General features: G+C 39.4%; 1 protein-coding gene across 9 annotated transcripts in view; it reads right to left on the bottom strand.

Moving 5' to 3' along the window:
• Window positions 1-22,954, bottom strand: part of GALNT18 (polypeptide N-acetylgalactosaminyltransferase 18) — a 342,505-nt gene that overhangs the window by 45,564 nt on the left and 273,987 nt on the right. For all 9 annotated transcript variants that reach the window (XR_008466254.1, XM_054200443.1, XM_054200438.1 and 6 more), the window contains 3 exons: window positions 11,794-11,979; window positions 6,274-6,411; window positions 2,012-2,107 (listed from right to left, as the gene is read on the bottom strand). Coding sequence is in view for 8 of the 9 variants with exons in the window: in XM_054200443.1 (XP_054056418.1) it covers window positions 2,012-2,107; window positions 6,274-6,411; window positions 11,794-11,979 (420 nt within the window). In the remaining variant the exon portion in view is untranslated. The remainder of the gene's footprint in view (window positions 1-2,011; window positions 2,108-6,273; window positions 6,412-11,793; window positions 11,980-22,954) is intronic.

Genomic DNA, 22,954 nt, shown 5'->3' with positions numbered 1-22,954 from the left:
AAATTAGCATCTCACCAATATCTTTTGTGGTTACTGGCAAGTTCAATAAGATTAAAAGGAGTATTTATTCAAATATTTCCAATATCCTAGTGGGACTGTACATGGCTGCAGTCTGCTTAAGCAAGAGAAGCCAGATGTGCAATGAAGATCTCGAAGAAGTATGCCGAGTAATGTTTGTTGGTGCTTTCCCTCTCAATAGCATAATCCCTAACACAGAGAAAGTCTACTCCTCTTTTAAAGAAAGTTCTTGCTCGCTACTGGGATCTTACTTGTATGGGCCTTTTGGGGGTTGTTTTTAACATCGTTAGTTATAAAATTAAATACATAGGAATGGGAAGGAGACACAACACTGTAATTATAAAAGGAGCAGAATCTTGTCAATGAAAGTTTCCCTTGGCTCTTTTCCCTCTGTCATTTATTTGCTGCTATCTCGCTTATACAGAACTTCAGCTGATATACAAAGGTAGTTCTTGATCTGGTGAATATTCAACTGTGCTAATTAAAGTGACTTTTCTTATTGCTGTTAGTTTCTTAACTATAATTAAAATTTCTAATTGGAATTTACAACCATGCCTTTAGTGTGGTGCTATCACAGATGATGTGCCAGAAGAGAGTTATGGTGCCCTCCCAGAAGATGAAGAATAATGGCTCTGGCTCACAGGTGAATTACACAGTTCCTCAGTGAAGACTGAGGATTAGCTTAAAAACCTCCTGGAGGCAAACAGTGGTTACCACATAATTATGTGACAGACAAGCCACAGCCCATGCAGTGAGCCAGTCTGATGGATGGGATTTTCAGATATTTTTGTCTTCATCATTCATAATTTACTCAAGCATGATGCCACTAGTGATCAATATTAAAGGCCCTCAGCGAAGGAAGCCGGCACAGAACACAGTTGCAGCATGTGTCACTTGGGAAGGAAGTACAGAATCTTATCTGCACTTCACCAAGCTCAGGCTTCCAGTTCACTATGAGATCCAGGCACAGAGGACAAGACTACCTCGTTGCTCTATGTTTATTTCTGAGATATCAGGAGGATTCACTTGCTGTATAGTCAAATCACGTAACTGACAATTCCATGGGTAAAACCACATTCCATAACTTAAGTGGAGCACAGTAGGGTCCTTTTGAGAAAGCAAATTGAAAAAGCAGCCAGAGAAAAAGATGATTCAAACTGGAGGGATTTTCAGTTTCTCCAATCACTCCCACAAATACATCCATTTCCTTTACGTCTCACTTTTGCTTATGTTACTTTTTAGAGTAAGATAATCTTCACATTTGTCTTTGACAAACACGTTCTAGAGCATGTAACATTATTTTTACTATCAAGATTTGCTTAGAAACACTTTCACCTACGCCCATACACTTAGCCACCTGGGGAGATAAAATGTCTTAACCTTCTTGTTTGCCAAGTTAAAAAATCCAGCTGTTGTGTAAGAAAATAGAAAGGTTTGGGTAATTTGAGTCTTTGGCACACACTAGGGTAACAGGACAACGGCACAGAAAGAAAAAAAGGAGCTTTAGAAGAAGGGCTTTCACAAGAACAGGGTTTGGAATTTGACACAGCTGTATGGTGTGAAGGTACATTGCAGATTTGTGAAAATGAGACAGTATATCAAGTAAAAAAGATGTTGCTTCAGATAATGTATAAATAAACTGTGAGTATACATATGTATGTATGTAAAATGTTTTAAAATGCATTGTTTCATTTATATGACATGCACAGCTAAAGATCAGAAATGAAAGCTTTTATCAAGAAATCTGGGTCAGTGCTGACTCCTGTATTCCTTAAATTCTTTCAAAACGAATAAACAAACTTCACTGTCAAAGTGCTAATATACCAGTGATTCACAATTTATGGCAGAAATAACGTTCTAGGTTTCTACAGAAGAGCTACTAACCAGCTTATGGAGGTATTGTTGCAGGAAAACAATAGCAGGTACAAAATGGTTCCTCCCACACAGTCTACGAAGAGCAGCTGCAATACCAGAGATCATTAGACAGACTAACCTGTGGTGTCATTCCATGGCAGATATACATGATTGGGATATTCTCCGTGTCTGGCCCTTGATCAAGGCACAAATCACTTTTCAGGGAATTCTGCAGCTAAAATAAAGAAAAAGAAAAAGAAATCAAGCAAGTCTTCCCTGAGAAAAAGATGGTGTGATTACTTTCTTTTCTTCGCAAAAAAATCATACATAGCTGAGCAAGGAAATATGCAAAGTTAAAGATACTTGTTGCAGTGAAGATACTGAAGAGAAACACCTGGACTAAATTCTTCCTTGTAGGTAATCTAACACTACTGATTTCAATAATGTTGCACAATGTTTCAAGGAGGGTACATTCCAAAAAGCCTTCAGAGATACAAGTAATTTTTGATATAAATTTTTAAAATATTAAGTCTAGGGAGTCTCTGGTACACACTATATACAAAAGACAATTTTTTACCAGGGCAGCTAGCTGAGCTTTATGGATGGAGTTTCAAACATAGGAGAAAGCCCTGTAATTAAACAGCTTTTCAGAATCACCTCAGGAGAGTCTTCTGATTTCTGGAAATAATTCAAAAAAATCCTTTCTGCTGACACTTCAGAGACTTCTGGCCAATTGGTATGCACTAGCTCTTCTTTGCACTATTCTGAGCTAACCCATGCACAGCAACCTAACTATGAACCGACTGCAAAGTTCTTGGCCCTGTTCATCACAAAGCCCTATATATGACCTGTGCAATGCTGAGACAGGATTTTCTGAAAGTCAAGAGCTAAATTAACGAGCACAGATAGCTGGAAGGTCTTTTTAGAGTGTGAGGCCAAAGATGTGGATTGCATACCCATGGGCACGTATAAAGGTGTTCAGCAGTGTAAGATCAGTTCAGAGAACACGAGAGAATTGTCGGATAGAGGGGATGAAGAGGCGATGTGGTTTGCAAACATGTGTGATTAACTGATCAGTCCTGTCAGCTGTGTACAGAAGCCTCCTTTGAGGAAAACAAATTGATATGCTTAGAAAGGAAGTCTAGAAGTGCGCCAGTAGGTAAGAAGTGTGGACAACCCAGAGACTGAAGTCAGGCAGTGAATAAAATCAAAACCATGAACTCATCTCTACAAGATTTTCAACTCCAAACCTAACTCTAAATTCAATAACAGACAGGACAAATCTTAACATTAAAGGGAAAATATGCATTAGGTATCAATACTGGCCTTATTCTTAGCTTCAAGCCTTGAGATTTAAATAAAGTTTCCTCTCTCAAAGCTTTGTATTTCTTAGCCATAAACGTAACGACAACCACGACTCTAATCATAATCAGACATTAGGCAGCACTCTCTATCCAAACCAAGATAAATATCAGCCTTATTAATTCATGCCTGGATTCATCATTTCCTTCGGCTTTTCAAAACCTCTTCCACAAACTCAAATTCTAATGCTTGTCCTAGCCCTAATGTTATAACCTTTTCCACAACAATCCCCATTATAAAGCAAGCAAAAAAGTCTGTCTTGATCAACATCAGCATGTGACTTAGCTGGGAGGGCTGACCCAGCAGTAAAACACATACAGAGAACTTCAGAGTCCCAAGCTCTAAAAAAAACCTGACATTAACCCTAATAGCAACTGTCTGGTGATCAGGCGCTACAGAAAAAGAGACAGAATGGTATATTCCTTTTAACACCAGTCCTCTTCTTATGAACCTTGAAAACAAACAAAAAAGAGCTCTTCAGATTTAATTTCTCAAGCTTTTATCCCAATCACAACTCTAAAAATAATTTAGAATATCTGTAGAGAAATGATCCCTACAGAAAACAGAAAAACAAAAAAGCCACTGGCCTGTTAACTAATCATGCTGTTTCAAAATCTGAGGCCCAGGCTCTTAGGAACCTTCTCTTTCCAAAATCTAGTGGCTTTGTGGCAACCAACAATTAACTTGGGTAATGCAGTTTTAGACTACCAAGACTTAATTACAACCCAAAATATAACCAGGTCACTAATCCTCACTCTGAAAAATGGAAATAATTAGTCAATGCTGCCATTTGCTCCCTTTCAAACTTAAAGTGTTGCAGCATACAGAGATAAAAATAGACTACTGAAATTTCCAATTTGCAAAATTATCTCAAACATCAAGCTGAAATCAGGGAGACAGTCCCTGCACTAAATACATCAGCTTCTGGCCCACCAACATCACTTTTTCCTAACTTTAAGCGTACTTCAGAAAGAAATTTGGTTCCCAACTCCTACTCTGCCACCAACCCTAACCCTAGCTATATGCCACAGCATAAACTAGACGTGAATGATACAACTATTTTCCTAACTCTCACGGAACAGAAGGAAATTTAGAATTCAAGAAATAAATATGGGTGCTGACACTGTAGATGCCTATATCTAACCCTCACCCCTATTCAGATAACTTTCATAATTACTCAGTATTTTTTTTAATTAATGGTAATGCTATAGTAGCAATATATCTTTTTTTCTACAAAAAAATGAAGACAGTTGATGAATGGAAGCACTTAAGAGAATCAGCAAGCAGCTCACTTGCTTTGAAATATCACACCTTTCTCCATTACAAGACAAGCAAGTGACAGGAAAGCAGACATGATGGAAGATTAGAGATACAAACAATTCTTTTACTAAAAAGACTGGGGCACTTCATCTTTTTGTTTCATACAACTGTATTTATAAACCAGTAGGCTGTGTATTTCATAAAACACTCCCCCTTTGCCTGTATAGATAGGTTGCCATAGCTGTCCACTACTTCTGTTGTGATAGTACAAATAATGAAACAAGGACTAATCCTCACATCTTTCTTAGCTGATGAGGCTGCCCTCACACTGCAGACAAAAGACTGCATCGCCTGCATTATTATGCAGTACCTAAATATGCATGTTCTGCTGACCAGTGAGTTCAGTATTTCTGTAGATTCTTTTTTTTTTTTTTGTATCTTGCCAGCAAGGAACCTTCAAAGGCTGACGAAAAAGTCTCAGCAGAATATAAAATCATAGGGTGCTTGTTCACTGATTTTCATTTTGACTTACCTGATACGGAGTTAACCCTGAGACTACACAACAAGTACCTTAGCTATTCCACTGTCTTCCTTTTTTATCTAGTGTCACTTCTACCTGCACGCAAAGACTTTTTAGCCAGAGGTACCTACAAGCAGAACCCTGCACCTGTTAGCTGCTACGCCTCCTTCTCCCCAGGGAACTCCGCTTCTGATTAGATCACGGCATCGCTGAGGGCCATTCCACCCAGTCTACGGGAGAGGCTCCCTGCACGCAGGTGTGATTTTGGCATTGTTCTGAACTATTTCGGAAGGTAACCATGATCTCATGCATTTAACAACGACTGAAACCTTTGTCGGAAGTGTTTTTCTTCTGTTTTTGATTGTATGAAAAATCAGCACGATAATTTTAACTGATCATCAAAGGGGTCATGGAACTGCATTTGCCAAAACAGAGCAGCTGCTCTACGGCACCCTTAAGGGTCTTCTCAGAGCTGTACTGGCAAACCACACAACTCAGATTTCTGTTTGAGGAGGAATGTCTCAAACCAAATCTTTCACTCGTATGATCTGCTCTTAAGTGTTACGTTTCCTAATTGGGACTTGTATGCAAAAGGGCAACTTTAATTCAAAGGAATCCATTTTTGTGAATATGACACTGGACAGAGAATATAAAAAGGATGTCCTAGCTCTACTTGCTTATTATGGCCCCATATTAACCTGCTATGCTCATCTTCCATGTCATGCACACCTGCCCTCTCTTTTTAGATTGCTGCTTTTCTAGGGGCAAGAATTGTCTCTGCTTTAATTAGCACGGTACAACTCAAGTGTAATTTCAACATAGACAAGGGTACTACACAAGTAATGATAATGACGATCCTAAAATACAGGCATTTGAGGTTCTAAATTAAGATCTGGCTACAGTATTAAGAAGCTTGCAGTTCAAATACTGAGCCTATTTTGTTAATTCACCTGCTGCCGCAAACCTTCCAACTGACAGCTCCAACGTGTCTAAAAAATCATGCCTTGAGTATCTCTGAGTGAAACGCAACCCATGGAACAAACAAAACCAAAACAATCAGGGAGGAAAATACCATTCAGAATACCTCAGCAAAAACTACAGCAGAGCAGCCGTCTCTGTCAACTAACCAGTCTAACAAATTATTTAACTAGTGACTTCAAGTTTATCTGATTCTTCTACTCAGAGTTTTCATGAATTATTTCCACTATACATGTTTCTCCCCCACCTTTTTAGAATGGGAAATGCAAACAGATCCTTACCACTCCATAGGCGACAGTATCTGAATACATTCTCATTTCTGGATACACGCTGACAAGATACCACCTAAAGGTCTTGCACTGGAGCTTTTTCCTCAAGGCCTTCCTCTCAGAAATATCACCAATATCAATTCCGGAGTCCTGCACATAAAACAAAGGACAGAAAAAGCAGAAAAGACATCAGTGATACACTCCCATGTAAACTGATCATCCAGGGGCTCCCTCATTGCAAAGATGACTATGACCTATGATAAATACCAGCTTTGGGTTGCAGAGTGAGCCTGTCACCCACAAACACTCCATAAATGCCCCAATTAAATATGATACAGGTCACCGTGGCGGGGTCTCTTTCAAAGTCTGCTTTGGTCAATGGAACTGCTCCTATTGACTGCAGTGGGGTTTAGATCTAGCTTCCAATGAATATCACTGTTGTTCTCTAATTTCCTGGCACTTTCCAAATCCAAAAGTAATTGGCAGTAAGTAGGAAGTTGCCCTAGAAACAACCTTGTTGCCGGCATCCCACTGTGGCCTAATCACTAGTATATGACACTTTCTGGCCATTTCTGAAGCCTGGGTTTACTGCTTCACTGCAAAGAACAGAAGCTCTGCTCACCTTTCTGAAATAGCACTTATTAAATTGCTCTTGTAACGTAAAAAGAAAAGTTGCTATTTTTGTTAAAAGCAATTGCAGAATATTCTCTCCCCTAATTTTTATTCTCCTTTACATTTCTGGCTAACCTAGTTTCTACTTATCATAAGAGCAGATCATAAAGTGTTAGTTTCATAAAGTCCCTGTATATAAAAAAATCAATAATTTATCACACTAAAATCACACAGTGGAAATTTTTAGAGAAGGATCTAAGTGCAAATCCATGGCTGCTATTTGACAGGAAGTAAAATGAGACATCTTGCTCCACACTCTGCACTACCACTACTGCCTCAGAACAAAATGGGGGATAAATACATTTTCACAGGGAAATCCTACAATCTATCTACTTAAAACAACAGCCCTTACTGGGCCTTAAACACCCCAAAGATTTTGTCTGACACCAGATATGATTTAAAAATAACATTGGAAGTATTGAATTTTCTTAAGTTACACATCAAAAAGGTATCTTTATAAGTATGTAGCTTTCTGACCTGCTGAAGCAATGACTGCTTCTTACAACCCAAAGCACTGAATTAACGTTAACCTGGAACGAGTATATTTTATTATGGAAGAATTTTCTAATTAAAGTAAAATTGACTTACAGATTAGCAAAGTATACTAAAAAGTAGGAAACTAAGGCATAACTCAAGTTAATCATTAAAAATGATGACTCCCCTCCCCTCAAGCCCTACATCATAGAACTTCATGTGGAACTACTCCTTAACCAATCATTTTTTCCTGACTTTTCTAGGAAGTGACTAGATAAAGGAATGTGCTGTGGGGTGCTGTAAGACAACCAACTGATCCCGTGGAAACTCCTGCTCATGCACCGCTCTATCTGCACTTTCCAGTGTATCTGCCACTTGTGTGAAGGAAAAGGAGGATGCCAACGCTCAACTTCCAGCACTAACAAGGCTTCCTGGGATCAGGTACTAAATTGGTCCAGTGCATCCCAACTCCTTTCCATGAAAGCCGGCAGTCACCAATGCTTTTTCCCTCATAATTAATTGTCTAAGGTAAGAAAGAGCATCCAGGGCCTCAGTAATCACATCCTCCCATGCAGATGGAGAAGGAAAACAGCTCACAAGTAGCACACTGGCTTTATCACCAGCAACAACTCTGTGTGTTCCCCAAAGCTGAGAATAAGATGGGAGGAAAAAAAAGAAAATAAACAAACCGCAAAACATAGGGGAGGACACATGGAGAGCACAGTTCTTGCTTCTGGGACTTGAAAAATCTCTCCTTCGGGTTTTAATTGCTTTTTCTGAATCTATTTCTCTAAGTAGTTTGGATGCAGAAATCACCATGGTATCTGAGATCCCCATTTGAAGCCCTCAGTACCTCAGAGCCACCCACGGAGATCCCAAGAGGGAAGTCACAGCATGCCGACAAATGAGTCTAACTCTTTTTTATTATTATTAGCTCTCAAAGACTAAAACCTTTGGAAACATCTGACTATGGGGATTCTCAGAGATCTGGAATTCCTCCACGGAAAAAACAGGTCCTGTGGTTAACAGTTTGGAATAACATATTTCATGGAAAATCACGACTGTTATAACTGAACACATTTCTATTACCTACACCGTCCGTTACCAGTGCGCTATTTCATCAGCTTCCAGATAGAGAATTACTCCTGCAGTTATCCACTTGTGCAACAGAATTTGGCCTTTTGCTATCTGTCTGGCCTCTCTGCATGTCTCCCACAATGATGTCTCGCCATCTTTTTGCCTAAGCTGAACCTAGGATTGATTTGAAAATTGTCCCTCTTTGGTATTTCACCTTTAATTTAATGTTGAGGTAAGCAAAGATGAAACAGAGATACTGCCATCCAGTCTGATATCTAAATTTGACTTAATCCATCCCCAGCCTTTCTCACCCACCATCTCTTTGCCCCCTGCCTACCGGAAGTCTCTATTACAAGTGTCCCACCCACAAGCTTTATGTTATTTTTTTAGGTTGCTCCTTTACACTGAATACTCCCTCTTTCTACTGATGTTTCTATACCAACCAGAGACTGCATTGCTCCTAATCTTTTGATGTATAAAAGAGGACTCCCACTAATAATGAAGGTTTTCTTTACACTGACTGATTCAATTACAGTGTTTGGGAGCATAATTTCATACTGTATTTTCCTCTTTCCCTTAAAAGGCCAGAAGCTTTCCTTAAACACGTACTTGTTTCCCACTGCTCTCGAATCACTTCAGTACTCACAAAGTTTATCACGGGAAAGGAAAACGAAGTCCCAGTGCTTCGGAGCTCTTCCCCTGATTCTTGCCACCAGGCCTTGCACAACGAACCCAAAGACGCTTAGAACAGCTTCAAATAACACAACTGATTTGGGAAACTGGAGCACATGCCAGGCTGTCAGAAAAAAACAGAGCCCCAACACTCTGCTAAGTTCTTCCCTATTTTCCACATGCTGGGTGAACAACACTTGAATGTACCCAGCTGTAAGTCACAGACCCCATCTGACAGAAAAACCTTCTGATGGTCACAAAGGTGCCACACTGTCCCTGAACAGCCTGCAGCAATTACTAGGTAATGAGCAGATTCAGGCTTTATAGGTGTGTGACAACTGTGAAAACTAAGCTGTCTCCCAGTATGTTTTAAATAAGTATGTGGGCATGTGTGTGTTTATTTGATTTCCTACAGTGGTGCGAAATACAAATGAAGGTTCTTTGTGCTACAGGTTCCGTACACACACAGAGTAATAGATTTCTCCCTACAACAGAGGCATCTCATTACATTGCAGAAGAGGCTACCGCTATTAAAATCTGATTTAGCGCTTGCCATTTCCAGCGTTTAAGTCTGCACTACGGTTTGACAGCGGTAGCCTTTGCGAAGATGAAGAGAGAATATAATCTGCATTGCAATTTATTCGAGCAGTTCAGTGCAATGATTAGTACATTTGTGGTGGGAAAATGACTGGAGATTGAAGTAGTAAGAAAACTTGTTATTCCTCTTCAAAACTGTGAACAGAATCAGTTTTCAGTACAAGATCTACCGTGCAAACACCTTGATGCACTTTGTGACCTGAAGAAATCAGTCGAATCCACGCACTACATATATTTTTCCTTTGTTTAATAAAATATATTTGTTTCCTTTGCTTAATAAATGAGTTTCAAAATTTATTATAACAGGCTTATTTTTTTCTGACCTATCGGCACAGTCAAGACTGTTATTATTACTTGTTAAATTTCCATTTAACAAGTAATAATAACAACAACTTCTCTTTGTATTCTCCATGAATTTATTTCCAAATTGCATTCAAATCTCAACTTTGCACAAGATTAAGCACCACCACCATCATATCTGTATGAATATTATACAAATACGAGTATAATACTGTATATCCTGGTTAGCAAAAGGAATTTCTAAATTCTGTCTTAATGCTATGTTTGCACGTCAAAGGATTGAATCAATGAAGATCAACCAGTCTTCAGGAAAATAACTAACAATAAAAAATAAAAACTAAAATTTAAATCTATCAGGTTAATCTCAAATAAAATTCATTTTAAATTGTTTTGATGTAAAATAAGTAACCTTATCTTCCAGAAATGTCTTTATTCTTGTATGCACTTCCGTGTGATTACTCAATACAGGGACACTTAAGGGGTAGACTGCATTCTGTGAACATGGGACTACCTTCCAGAAAGGTCTTCTCTCTCTACCAGATCATAAAGGATTTTTTTTTTCTTGGTGCTTTCATGGTGTATTATGTGGCTAATTCTGCAACCTGAAAACAGGACAATGTTTTCCCCACTTTGCCAAGAAAACTATTGAAAGCAGCTGAATTAACATCAGCATTCATGTATCTAGCTGGGTTTTGGTTTCTAACCTTTTTTCCATATTAAACTAAAGGAGGAGAAGTACAGCATTTTATTTCTTGAACCAGAAATCACACCAAAACCAGTTTATCTGAACAGCTGCAAAATCACTCAAGAGAGATTGTACAGAGATTTTAGTAAAGAAAAAATAAATTGCCAAAATCCATTTATTAAGTCTTAAATATTTGCCTTTGCTGTCATGATGAGAACTGCACACTGTAAGTCAAAACTGAAATTCAACTACGGCCACAGTTTTCAACCCCTAAGTGGAAACAACCTATTGTACATGGATCCTGAGTATTTTCCAGAATAGGTACAGTCGCCTTTTATCAGAGCCCTATAGCTCTTAACAGTTCATAGCTTAAAAACCATTGACAACAGAAGAACAACTAAAATCCGATATCAAACTGAACTCTCAGGTTAGCCATTTGACATTACCTTTTCAATACAATGGACCAACCACTGCTCATCTATGGAAAAGAAATCTGAACAAGAACGCCAAAAGGGAGGCGCCAAAAGGGAGTTGCAGCTAGATTCTGCGATATGTCATGACAGCCACCCTTACTCTGATGTGAATTTACTCAAGAGTGACACACCCACACTTGAACTGATAAGATGTCAATACCCCTTGCCCTCTGGCAGAAATCCCCTCACAAATCTGGTGGAATTATAGCTCTCTGTGATGGTAAATAAGACACTTAAATTCAAAATAAGATATGTAATATAGATTTAATGCTTCTTTTTTCCACATTTCTGCAACTACTAGATTAAAATCTCCATGAAGAATCATCAGTGAGGATGATGAACTTGACAAGAAATTAATTTTTAAGGAACCTGAAGACAAAGAAATTATTCTAGAATAAGGCAATATATATTTTTATATATAAGCGTGTATGTATAGGCATACCTTATGCCTATACGTAGGAGATAAATACATACACATGTGTATACAAATAACAAAATCCTAGCAGAAAAATCAATATTCAGGGAACCAAACCCAAAAGCATCTAAGGCCAAAGCTTGCAAACACTGGTCTTTGTGACTCACCTCCTGGGGTATGTTCCACGCCATATAGACATGGCTCTTAAATTCATCCATCCAGACTTCAGCCACCCTTAGTGCGTTTCTCCGGACATGAGCAGTTAAATCTTCTGTGTATGGTTTATGTGCTCTTTCAATGTGGGCAATCCTGGAGCAGGGCAGAACCTCAACACTTCCTCCACATTGCCATACCTAGGACGAAAAAAGATTATTCTGCTAGTGAGAGCTCCCTACACCACTGCTGTCCTTTAGTAAATACACTGAAATTGTTTTATTTCTATGCTTGTCATTGTTACAAAGGAGAATAACTACTTGAGACTTATTTGACTATACGGAGGGGTTTTTTAGACAGTTGCGAGGGGAGAGAGTTATTACCTTGACTTACCATGAATTATTACTACTACGTAACTTTACTACAGAATTATTACATTACCAGTAGCCTCTCTTTGCAATCTTCCTGGATCAATTTAGCTATTCTCAAGATTATTAATAGAATTATTTATAGGGCATCCAAAACAATCACGTCTGGGTTCAAGTTTTAATGCCTTGCAGGCATTTCTCGAAGATTGTGCACAGTCCATCTCAATGCATACACGCCCTATTCAGAATCTTGAACTAGCCAGCCTTACGTAAAAGGGAAACTAAGCTAATCCACTTTTTAAGATCACTAAGGTTTCAGGTTCTAGGAAGACCGGGAATATAAATGCATCTTATGCTTTGCTTCAAACGTAGCTCAGGAAGGATCAAGTTTATTTCTTTTGAGAAGGAGTTAGAAAGACTAAGACTGCATGGTGAAAATGTTCTATGAACAATTTCAACACACACTATTCTGACAGATTATAATTCATTTATAATGTAGGTTACTGTACCTGCTCAAGTGTGTTTCAGTTTTGCCCACTACTGCAGCTGGGAACGTCCATAATGTTAATCGTAAGTATTGCATCCATTTCTGATTTTCTCTCTTTCTGCTTTCAACAAGAGAGAAAACCATCTTGGCAGCCTTAACAGTCAGTGAAGTACTTAAATTATTCTACATACGGGTTCTTTTACTGTGTGTCTTGTATTATGTAAACTTCCTAACAAGGTCAAGGCAGTCCATTCATAATGGTTGAGTGGATGCTGCTCAGGTGAAAACCCAGATGTACTCAAACCGTTTGATCCCGCTGAACAAGTACCTCAGCGTCCCAGAGGCAGATGTACTCACTGAGAAGTGACAAAGTTTGCCTTATGATACTGCTAGCAGAGATTCCTGAGGCTTGCTAACCAATACCAAGACAGCAAAAAATGAGAGCAAGCGTGCTCCTTCCTCATACAGCTCATCCAGGAGAGAGTATATTTTGATCTCCCTCCTAGTGGCCGGGGATGTGGGCTGGCAGAACATCATGTTCTGGAGCTGACCTCAGACCCCTCAGGTTTGTCCATCCTATAGGCATATGCTCTACTAAGGAGGCACTTTGTTCAGTCATTCATTTTATATATTTAGACATCTGGCTTGAATACAGCATTTAGGCATTTGGCAGCTCCTGAGACCAGAAAATGTGGCATGGATTCAGAATGTTTACAAAGCCTTTTCTGAACTGGTGCCTAATTGCATTCAGCATATGCTGGGAGAAGAGATAGAGCCTTGGTTTTCAGAGCTCTCTGGAAGATGAGCTATCCCATGAACCTGTACAGTCGAGAAGGGAGCTGAAAAGACTTCAGCATGTCTTTGTGTCCAGAACTCGGAAAACCGTAAGAGTAAATAAACATAACCATTACCAACATCAGGGCAAAACTGAGATGATCACAAATATTTAAAAATAAATGGGCAGTTGATCTGGCACAAGAATAAATAATCTGGAAACAACATTAGTGTCCTATCTTTCTAAATATCATATAAAGTGGGAAATCCAGTTTAACAATCTAACAAAAATAACGGTTTGTCAAACATTTAATTCTAAATGGTTCAGCTACATTTCCTAATAAAGATTAAATGTGAAGTATCATCAGGCTTTGTTCACACAATGCCTGCTTTCAGTCCAAGCCGTTTCTCAGTACAGCATCGACATCCCGCTGTAAATTGTTTCAGAGTTACTCACGGTACACTGTTTAAGTTAGTGTCATAAAAGACAAGGAAGATATAGAGAGGGTCATAACTTAGCCTAGGACAAGACAATTCACACACCCGCATGCGCTGCCTGCTCTGCCTAGCCTTTGCTCATTTTAACTAGGGTAGGCCTCAATCCAAGTCTAACATGCGAACACCAAATCTTTTGTGGGATTTTCAGAGTTAGGTCTGAATGCCATCTTGACAACAATTCACAAAAAAATGTGAGCCAAAAATCCACAGTCTATAATGAACTGAATTTCCAAGTAAATTTCTAGGATCTGAAAATCTGAAGAGCGGACTCATCTATAATTTTAATACTGATTCAGTAATCAGTGAAATCTAATTTGACTTTATAATGAAGTCATATGTGTTTTCAAAACACATCCTGAGATGACAAAGTCTTTAATACAGTCTGTAAATAACAATTACCCACTATCTGAATAAACATCAATTAATCAAATCTGGTGGCCACTCCTTTCTCTCAGACACTGACAGTCTTTGTTCTATTTCCAAAGACTAATTAATTACTCTACAAGAACCACGGATTCACTTAAAAACTTAATGCTAAGAGGGAGTTGTCAGCATAGGTGCTGACAGAACAGGCAGGTTGCATTAAACAGCTTCAAAACCAAATCCTATTATTTCTAAACAAAAATCTCCTGCAATCCCTGAAAATGTGATAAGCACACACCAAAACTGGACTAGAGATACACGCTAGTAGTTTTCATATATCAAGATGAATAAAAGTCCTTTAATTAATGACTTTTTAAAGAGGAAGACACGAGAAACACACGTGATCTGAAGACAGGGGAAGCATAAGTTACAGTGTGTGCAGAGCTTGCAGTTACAGCACTGCAGAAGCAGCACTGCCCTAAGCTGCAGGCCACAAAGCCTTGCAGAGCACTCGCAGAGTGAAAGCAGACGCAATTCTTTATAAGCGCAGAAAGCCCAATCCTGACTTGCTCAGCTGGTCACATCTAGGACAAGCCACAGTACCTTTCCCTCCCGCAAGCGTTCTTTGCCAGTGGGATTACAGTACGGTGAGAAAGCTCTTTTCTCCAAACGTTTGATCGCACTTAGGGAGAGGCCAGTTGCACAGAAAGAAAATGTAGGTAGGCATTAAAGTGGGATTTTCAAATGGGCATGAAACTCTCCTGGAGTCTCAAAGGACTCTGGATTCCCAACTCCCCAAAACGATGTGCAAAATCTCCAGACAAGGAATGAAGGGCTTTGCTAGTCATACACTAAATATTGAACACTGTAGTGAACAGGATACATGAATACTAAACAGTATAACATCATTAACTGACTGCTACAGAAAGCGTTAGCTTTTTTTAATATTCTTCCCTGACTGTATTTAAATAAGGGAATTTCTTGCAGCTCGGTCAAAAACACCCATCCATTTTTTCTTTCTTTCCTTCTCAGACAAACTGTCCACGTGAATCTGACCGCTCCTAGTTCCCCCCATCTCCTTTACTCATGCAAACAAACCCCTGGTACTCCAACCATTGCATTGGAGCCATTGTGGATGGCTGGATGGTTTTTCAAGACATCTATGAAGATGTAAATCTCACACCAGAAGTGCACAGGAGAGACTCATTAATTACTCTGAACCAACACCTTTTGGTCAAAGACAATTTTTAGATTTTTTTAATTAATATTTTAATACTAAGAAATATATTTTCTTGAAGACTCAACTCAGAGGGAAATTGCAAAGCCTTTTAGAGCAGTTTGTTCTTCATCTAATAAAATTCCTGTAGACAAGAGATTGTCTTTATAGTTGAGAAATAGGAATAGCAATTGAGGGGTCAATTCCTCACGTCTTCACATGTTTCCCCTGTGAATTTCACAGCTCTTCTTTTGCTGTCACTAGGAATCTTTATTCAGGCTTCATCCATAGTGAATAGCACCTTTCTAGTTCTCCAGCACTGTTATTTTATGTGATGGCTATAAATAAATACAAAGGTTTAAAATCAGTGAAGCTTTTCCAAATTATCAGCCATGACTTTAGTAGGAACTCTAAAGATAAAAGATCTTCAAAGACTTTTTTTAACCACATGGAATGGTTTGAAATAAGACATTATATCTCTAAGCATTACTGCAATCAGTAATAATGACAAACCCACTTGTACAAATTGCAAGGAAGAAACCTGATGAATTTCCTGAACTATGGTTAAAAGGAAATGCAGCAGCTTTTCCTGTTGCCCGTGAAGATGTTTTACCCAAGATACCAAGAGGTGGAAATTGCTAGCAACAGTCTCAATTTCCTGCTAAATCCCTAAACATACATGTACTCCATATGCTTCCATCATTGTGATACAATAAATAGCAACTCACGCTTCATTCTGTAAAAGCATCAACTGCAAAATGGGTCTCAGGCTTTGCCTTAAGGCCTTAGAAAGTTTTCAAGCGTGAGAGACTGCGTATATTTGGGAGCACTTCTCATGGTTGCTGTAGCCCCAGCAAGGCAAAAAGTTTGCTTTTCTTTGGAGGAATTTCTTGAGGTTCTGGTCCTGCTGATTCACTTCAAACAAACAGTCTTTTAGAAAAAGACCAACTGGAGTTTCCCTTCCAAAGAGCTCTCAGAATCCACTTCACTGTGTTTTCATGCTCCTTTCCAAGAGTACCTTAGAAAGGGCTCTTTATTCTTGAATTTCCTGAGGAGGTTCATATATTTGGTATAGTCCCAAGCAGGGCTTAGAGGGCTTCCTTCTCTTGAAGGGTTCCTTCATCACTAGCAAAAGTTAGTAAAATTCCTTTAAAAAATTAAAGGTGTAAAGGGACAGTAGCAGTGTCCAAGGCAACTTGTACCAGTTAAAAGGTGAAAGACTAAAGTCAGTGAAGCCTATGACCTCAAGTAAGCAAAACAAGTGGGAGATGGTAGGAACATTAAATGAATACAGCCAATCAAGTTGGGGGGAGGAGGGGGGAAGAGTGGGGGGAATGTCCCTTTTACATCTTAAGTTGTTAGGACTTATGTTGAGAATTTGTTCAAGCTTTAATCACTTCTTACCACTAATTTACTGAAGGTACATTTACATGAAAGCTGTAATTGTGGCCCTACATGGGTGTGAATTTATGTTCACCAAGGTTGAAGTAGCCCCACAGAGCAAACAGAAAACACGTGCTTCCCATTGGAAGCGCCAGCAAAGCAGGGAACACGTAAAACTGCAGAGAGAACATGGATGGTGGCAACACAGATCAGCTGCAACTTCCACTCTGGTAAAGGAGTAAAGGATGGAAGTACTGGGCAGCCCAGCGGGACGGCACAAGTGAGGCAGCAGTAACGTGCCAAATGGCTTCCTTAAGCATTTTGCAAAGGCGTCAGCCCTAATACTGCTGTGCTGTCATCCCTCTCGGTCCCACCAAAGCGACGGCAGTAGTGACAGCATTTGCACAGCCTTCAGTGTGCAGCAGAGACGGGTGACACACATCCTTAGAAACGTCTAAATCAACCTGGTCATAACTCTTTTTAAGGCATATTCCATGCACATCTGGAAAATCTGTTTCACTAGACAAAGGGTCTCCATTTCCATTTAGTTTTATTTTTATGTATGCATCCTTGAGTAAAACCTTTTCAATTGCATTTAAACATATTTGAATTTGCATATTTAATCAAAACAATTACAATTCTGAAGCTGATCCCTCTCTCAAATATTTAATTTATACTTCATTATAAAATGATACAAGACATCTTCATTAAAAGTGTTTCTTTTTATCTCTTTAATCACTGAGTGTTCATGTTGTGGAAGCTTAATCTAATAAAAAAATAAACCCTACGTGATGCTAAGCAGTTTATTAGCATGTACTGCATTCATTAAATTTACACAGATCACGCAGTTTCTCCGAGAACTGATGTGACCTTGTTTGAAACCATCACTTCATTTCATCTGCAAACAAAACTTTTTAATAATTAAGTGATTTCTCAAAAGGCGGAAGTAATTTCTGGCTTCTGTGAAGTCTGTGAATGACAAAATTTGAAGAACTCGTTAAAGATGCCCTGAAGATAAAAAAAATAGTCAGTGTGAATTAACTACTACAGTGGATACAAAAAAATAGTCACCAATATCTTTAAAATACATTTTGGGGAACAATTTAATGCAATATTTGTGAATCTTGTTAGCCTTTGTCATTACTATTAATTATTTACTGATAACCAATAATGAGCTTGATGCTGTACAGGCAAGTATGAATAAAATATTTTTATTCAATACCACGAGCTAGCTAAGTTTGTGATCATTTTGGGTCTGCATTTTTACTTTGCTGTCTCGACAGGTGACTGAAGAAAGGACAGTGAGAATGGTCAGACACAAAGGTCACTGAAATCAATGTTCACATTTCCAGAAGCAATCAGTAGGTTTTGAATGGCACCCTGAAAGTTTTTGGATTGTCATGTACATTTGGGTATCTGTCTCTGTAAAACCAGAAACTATACACACTGAATTAAACACGTTAATCTTTATTTAGGTCGTATCTCCACTGAAGATTAGGTCATAATCTTCACTAAATAATCGCAGTAGTGACAATAAGTACTGATGGATTTAGCTAACTTTCCCCAAATTCAGCAAGAAACCATGCACAGCTTTGCTTATTCCACTGGTCCCAAACAGCTTCGTCTCACAGCAGAAGTCTACCCAAACAGTAGAATTAAACGCAGAATTCTGGCCTGTGTCACATAAACTCACGATTAGAAAAATCAGAACATAGGTGGACAAGAGAGAAAGAAAATACACTGCTTACTGAAGCTATGATTATGGTTTACTCCCTGCTTCTAGATGCTGAATGGGTTGGAAAAGAGAATCATGCCATTGGCATGTAGCCCTGCAGAGTGGGAAATCAGGGTGTAACTTAGTTTCAAGAGGTGACTGCCTACAGTCATAGCTCAGAACAGTATGCGCAGAGAAATCAGAGACTGAAGAGAGATTTATTTTTTTTTTAAATTCCTTCATATATTTTACTGAAACTCTGTGAGGTTTTTGAAGACTATTCTACTTCTCATCCTCATACAAGCCCATCATAATTTTAGGTAAACTACCTATTTGTGTGCAAGAATAGTTTTTTTCCGTAATGAAGCTGATAATCTTAATGTGAAACTGTAAGCAACCTACAAAAACACACCCCCACAATCTAATACTTTTTAAAAGGAAATAAAAGGCTTTAACATAACTAGCTGCTCTCAATTTTAAAAAGTAAATTATCCCTTAAATCTTACTTTTGAAGTCATCGTTAATTGCCTCATAGGCCTCATTTTACATTAATTGTGCCTTTATAAAACACTCTCATTGAAAAAGTAATACATGAAAAGATTCTTCCCATATTAAATTGTCAGTAGTTTCCTTCCTCTTTTAGCTGATTGCTTCATTATGTACTTTTTAAATTGTTTTGTTCTGCAGGGATTAATTTTGCACCTATCTTCATGAGCTGTGAAACTTTTACAATGTATTGTTAAACTATGTATGTTATGTTGCTGGTTTACAATTGCAGGAACTCCTCTATGCCTTGTGTTATTAGGAGATAACGTGCTTCAAGGGTCACTGAAGGCATATGGCTTCATTCAGTTCTCTTTCAAATGTGTCTGTCGTTGCTAGGCACAGCAAATAACTGACACATACGCTACACTGCCAAGTTTAAGTCATGAATAGGAAGTAAAAGAAATCACTTTTAATCTTAAAAAAGCAGCAAACTGAGTAACCAGATCACCACGGGTTTAGTACTCATGGAGCAACTTTGTGCACTTCCCATCTTTTATATTTTTACCTTTCTCTCCCTTACCACAGCTGTACTTAGCTTGATCAGTCTTGTTAATCTTGCACTAATCCTAAAGACTTCATCAGTACCAGAATACCATGCCAAAATAGAATAGAGCAGAGGAGAGGAGAGGAGAGTATTTTCAGTTGGAAGGGACTTAGAATGATCATCTCATCCAACTGCCTGACCAGGGGCTGACCAGAAGTTAAGGCATGTCATTAAGGGCATTGTCCAAATGCCTGTTAAATACGGGTGGGCTTGGGACCTTGACCACCTCTCTAAGAAGCCTGTTCCAGTGTTTGGCCACCCTCTTGGTAAAGAAATGCTTCCTAATGTCCAGTCTAAACCTCTGCTGGCACAGTTCCGAACCATTCCCACATATCCTATCACTGGATACAGGGAGAAGAGCCCAGCACCTCCCTCTCCACTTCCCCTACTCAGGAAGCTGTAGAGAGCAATGAGGTCGCCCCTCAGCCTCCTTTTCTCCAAACTAGACAAACCCAAAGTCCTTAGCCGCTCCTCACAGGACATTCCTTCCAGACCTTTTACCAGCTTTCTTGTTCTCCTCTGGACGCATTCAAGGACCTTCCATCCTCCTTAAATGGTGGGGCCCAGAACTGCACACAGCACTCTAGGTGAGGCCTCACCAACGCTGAGCAAAGTGGGACAATCAGCTCTTTTGACCGGCTGGTGATGCTGGGTTTGATGCACCCCAGGATGCCGTTTGCTCTCTTGGCTTCTAGGACACACTGCTGACTTGTACTGAGCCTGATGTGGACCAGGACCCCCAGATCCCTTTCTGCAGGGCACCTCTCCAGCCACTCCTCTCCCCATTTATACTTGTGCCTGGTGTTACTCCATCCTAGGTGCAGAATTCAGCATCTGGGCTTGTTAAATTTCATCCCACTAATCATTGCCCAGTGTTCCAATTACCTAGAACCCTCTGCAAGGTATTTTGTCCCTCAAGAGAGCCAACAGCACCTCCCAGTTTGGTATCATCAGGAAACTTGCTGATGTTTCAACACAACAACAAGTTAGCATGCTAATAATGCAACTCTTGCATCCAGACTGTTGATAAATATATTGAACAGAATTAGCCCTAAAACTGAACCCTGAGGAATACCACTGGTGACCGGTCACCAGCCAGATGTAGCCCCATTCACTACAACCCTTTGAGCTCTGCCCTTCAGCCAGGTCCTTCATCCACTGCACCGTGAACCTGCTCATCCCACAGTTGGACAACTTGCCCAGAAGGATGCTGTGAGGGACAGCCTTACTGAAATCCAGAAAAACTACTTCCACTGCCTTCCCTTCATCCATTAGGCAGGTGACCTTAAACAGGACTTCCCCTTTGTGAACCCATGTTGACAGTGCCTGATGATTGCATTATTCTTTAAAAGCCTTTCAACAGTACCCAGTATAATCTTCTCCGTAATTTTTCCCGGAACTGAGGTTAGACTAACAGGCTTGTAGTTCCCTGGGTCTTCCCTCATGCACTTGTAAACTGGAATAACATTGGCTAGCTTCCAGTCAGCAGGGACCTCCCCAGACTCCCAAGACCTTTGGTAGATGATCAAGAGTGGTCCTGCCATAACATCCACTAGATCCTTCAGTACTCTGAGATGAATCCCATCAGGCCCCATGGACTTGTGAATATTCAGCTGATAACAGCTGGTCCCTTACAATTTCAGTGTCCACAAATGGAAAGTCACCGTTCCCACACTCATGGGAACACTCCTCTGACTCAGGGGACCAGGCAGCCCAAAGTCTACCAGTATTATTAAAGACTGAGGCAAAAAAAGCACTGAACGCCTCTGCTTTTTATTCATCCCTATTAGTCAGATGACCATCTTCAATAAGTATCTTTCCAATGTTTTCTTTAAGCCTCCTCTTGCTATTAACGTACTTTAAAAAGCCCTTCTTGTTATCTGAACAACGCTGTCCAGTTTCAACTGTAATTGAGCTTTGGCCTTTCGTGTCTTCTCCCTGTGTATACAAACCAAAGCTCTGTAATCTTCCTGTGAAGCCTGACCTTGCTTGCAGAGATCATAATTTTTTTTTTCCCTCTTGAGCTCCACAAGGAGTTCCCTGTTCAGCCAAGCTGGTCTTTTGCCCCGCTTGCTTAACTTAAGACACAAGGTGCTATGACACATGTAAAGGTATTTGGCCTTTACAGTTTTGACCCAAACGTGCTGGATCCATCCTGGTGTATCCATCCCAGTCATCTACTCAGTTCTGTTACACCACAACAATCTCTTGCTCTCCCACACTGGTCTTTCTCTAATCTTTGTTAGATTACTAAATCAGTCTTGCAGTACTAAAAACTCTCCATGAAATTAAGTTCTAGAGAGATGTCACCTCAGTATCATGTTAAAACAAATATGAAATCTTCACAGACTAGGCCACAAAGAACTGTAATATCAGAAGCTACAATGGCACTGCTACCATGCCATGACTTGAAGTGCAGAAAGATATTAAACATAAGGCTATCTTATAATAAAGCCCTAATTAATTTGCATCTCACTCGAGTCCACTGATTTGTAAGTGCATATTGACTTAAACTGTTTTACTTCTTTCCATACCACTATAAATAACAATTTCCTATCATAAAACATCAAGATGTCTATATTACTGCCCAGTTGGCAACACACAACCACACAGGCACAACCAGAGAAAAAACATCTGTGAGAAATCTCCAAGCGCCTCATCCTCCTTACTTGTAGGGAATAGTTACGCCACGTATTAGCTGATGCTGTATCAATCATTTGCTTTCCTGTGGGAGCAGCTAATAAAATGTTCTCTCCCCAGAAAGAGCAAAAACACAAAAATGATTCACTGGTAATGTTGTCTGTATAATTGCACATGCTGTAGCTGCAGGTTACCTGCTGAGGCATTCGTGGGCGAAAGGGGGGGAAAAAACCAATTATTCCACTGCAGGTTTGACACAAAACCAGAAAATGCCACAAAAAGCCAGTTTCTGTTGATGTCATGACTGACACCCATTTGGAGGCATGACAATTTACTTTTTTTTTTCTTGACAGAGTTTTTTTTGGTTTTTTCTTATGGAATTACAACTCTGTAAATAGAGAATTCTAGTCTGTGTCATCTTGGAATTCAGGTTGTTAACACAATGAGGCAATAATTCTGGCCACACTGAGAAGCCACTACTGGTTACACAGGGCGCTAGGCAAGTACTTGCACTGTACTTACACTGCCAAAGAATCATTTTTGTCTTGATGAAAGCGTGGGCTATGAAAAGCATTGGCTACATCTTGTAAGAACTAACATTTGGGTCAATCTTTACAAATTTTTCTTGCAGAGTTCAGTCTA

The sequence above is a fragment of the Rissa tridactyla genome, chromosome 4, assembly GCF_028500815.1.
Source record: "Rissa tridactyla isolate bRisTri1 chromosome 4, bRisTri1.patW.cur.20221130, whole genome shotgun sequence".
NCBI lineage: Eukaryota > Metazoa > Chordata > Aves > Charadriiformes > Laridae > Rissa > Rissa tridactyla.
This window is presented reverse-complemented; position numbering and strand designations above follow the sequence as displayed.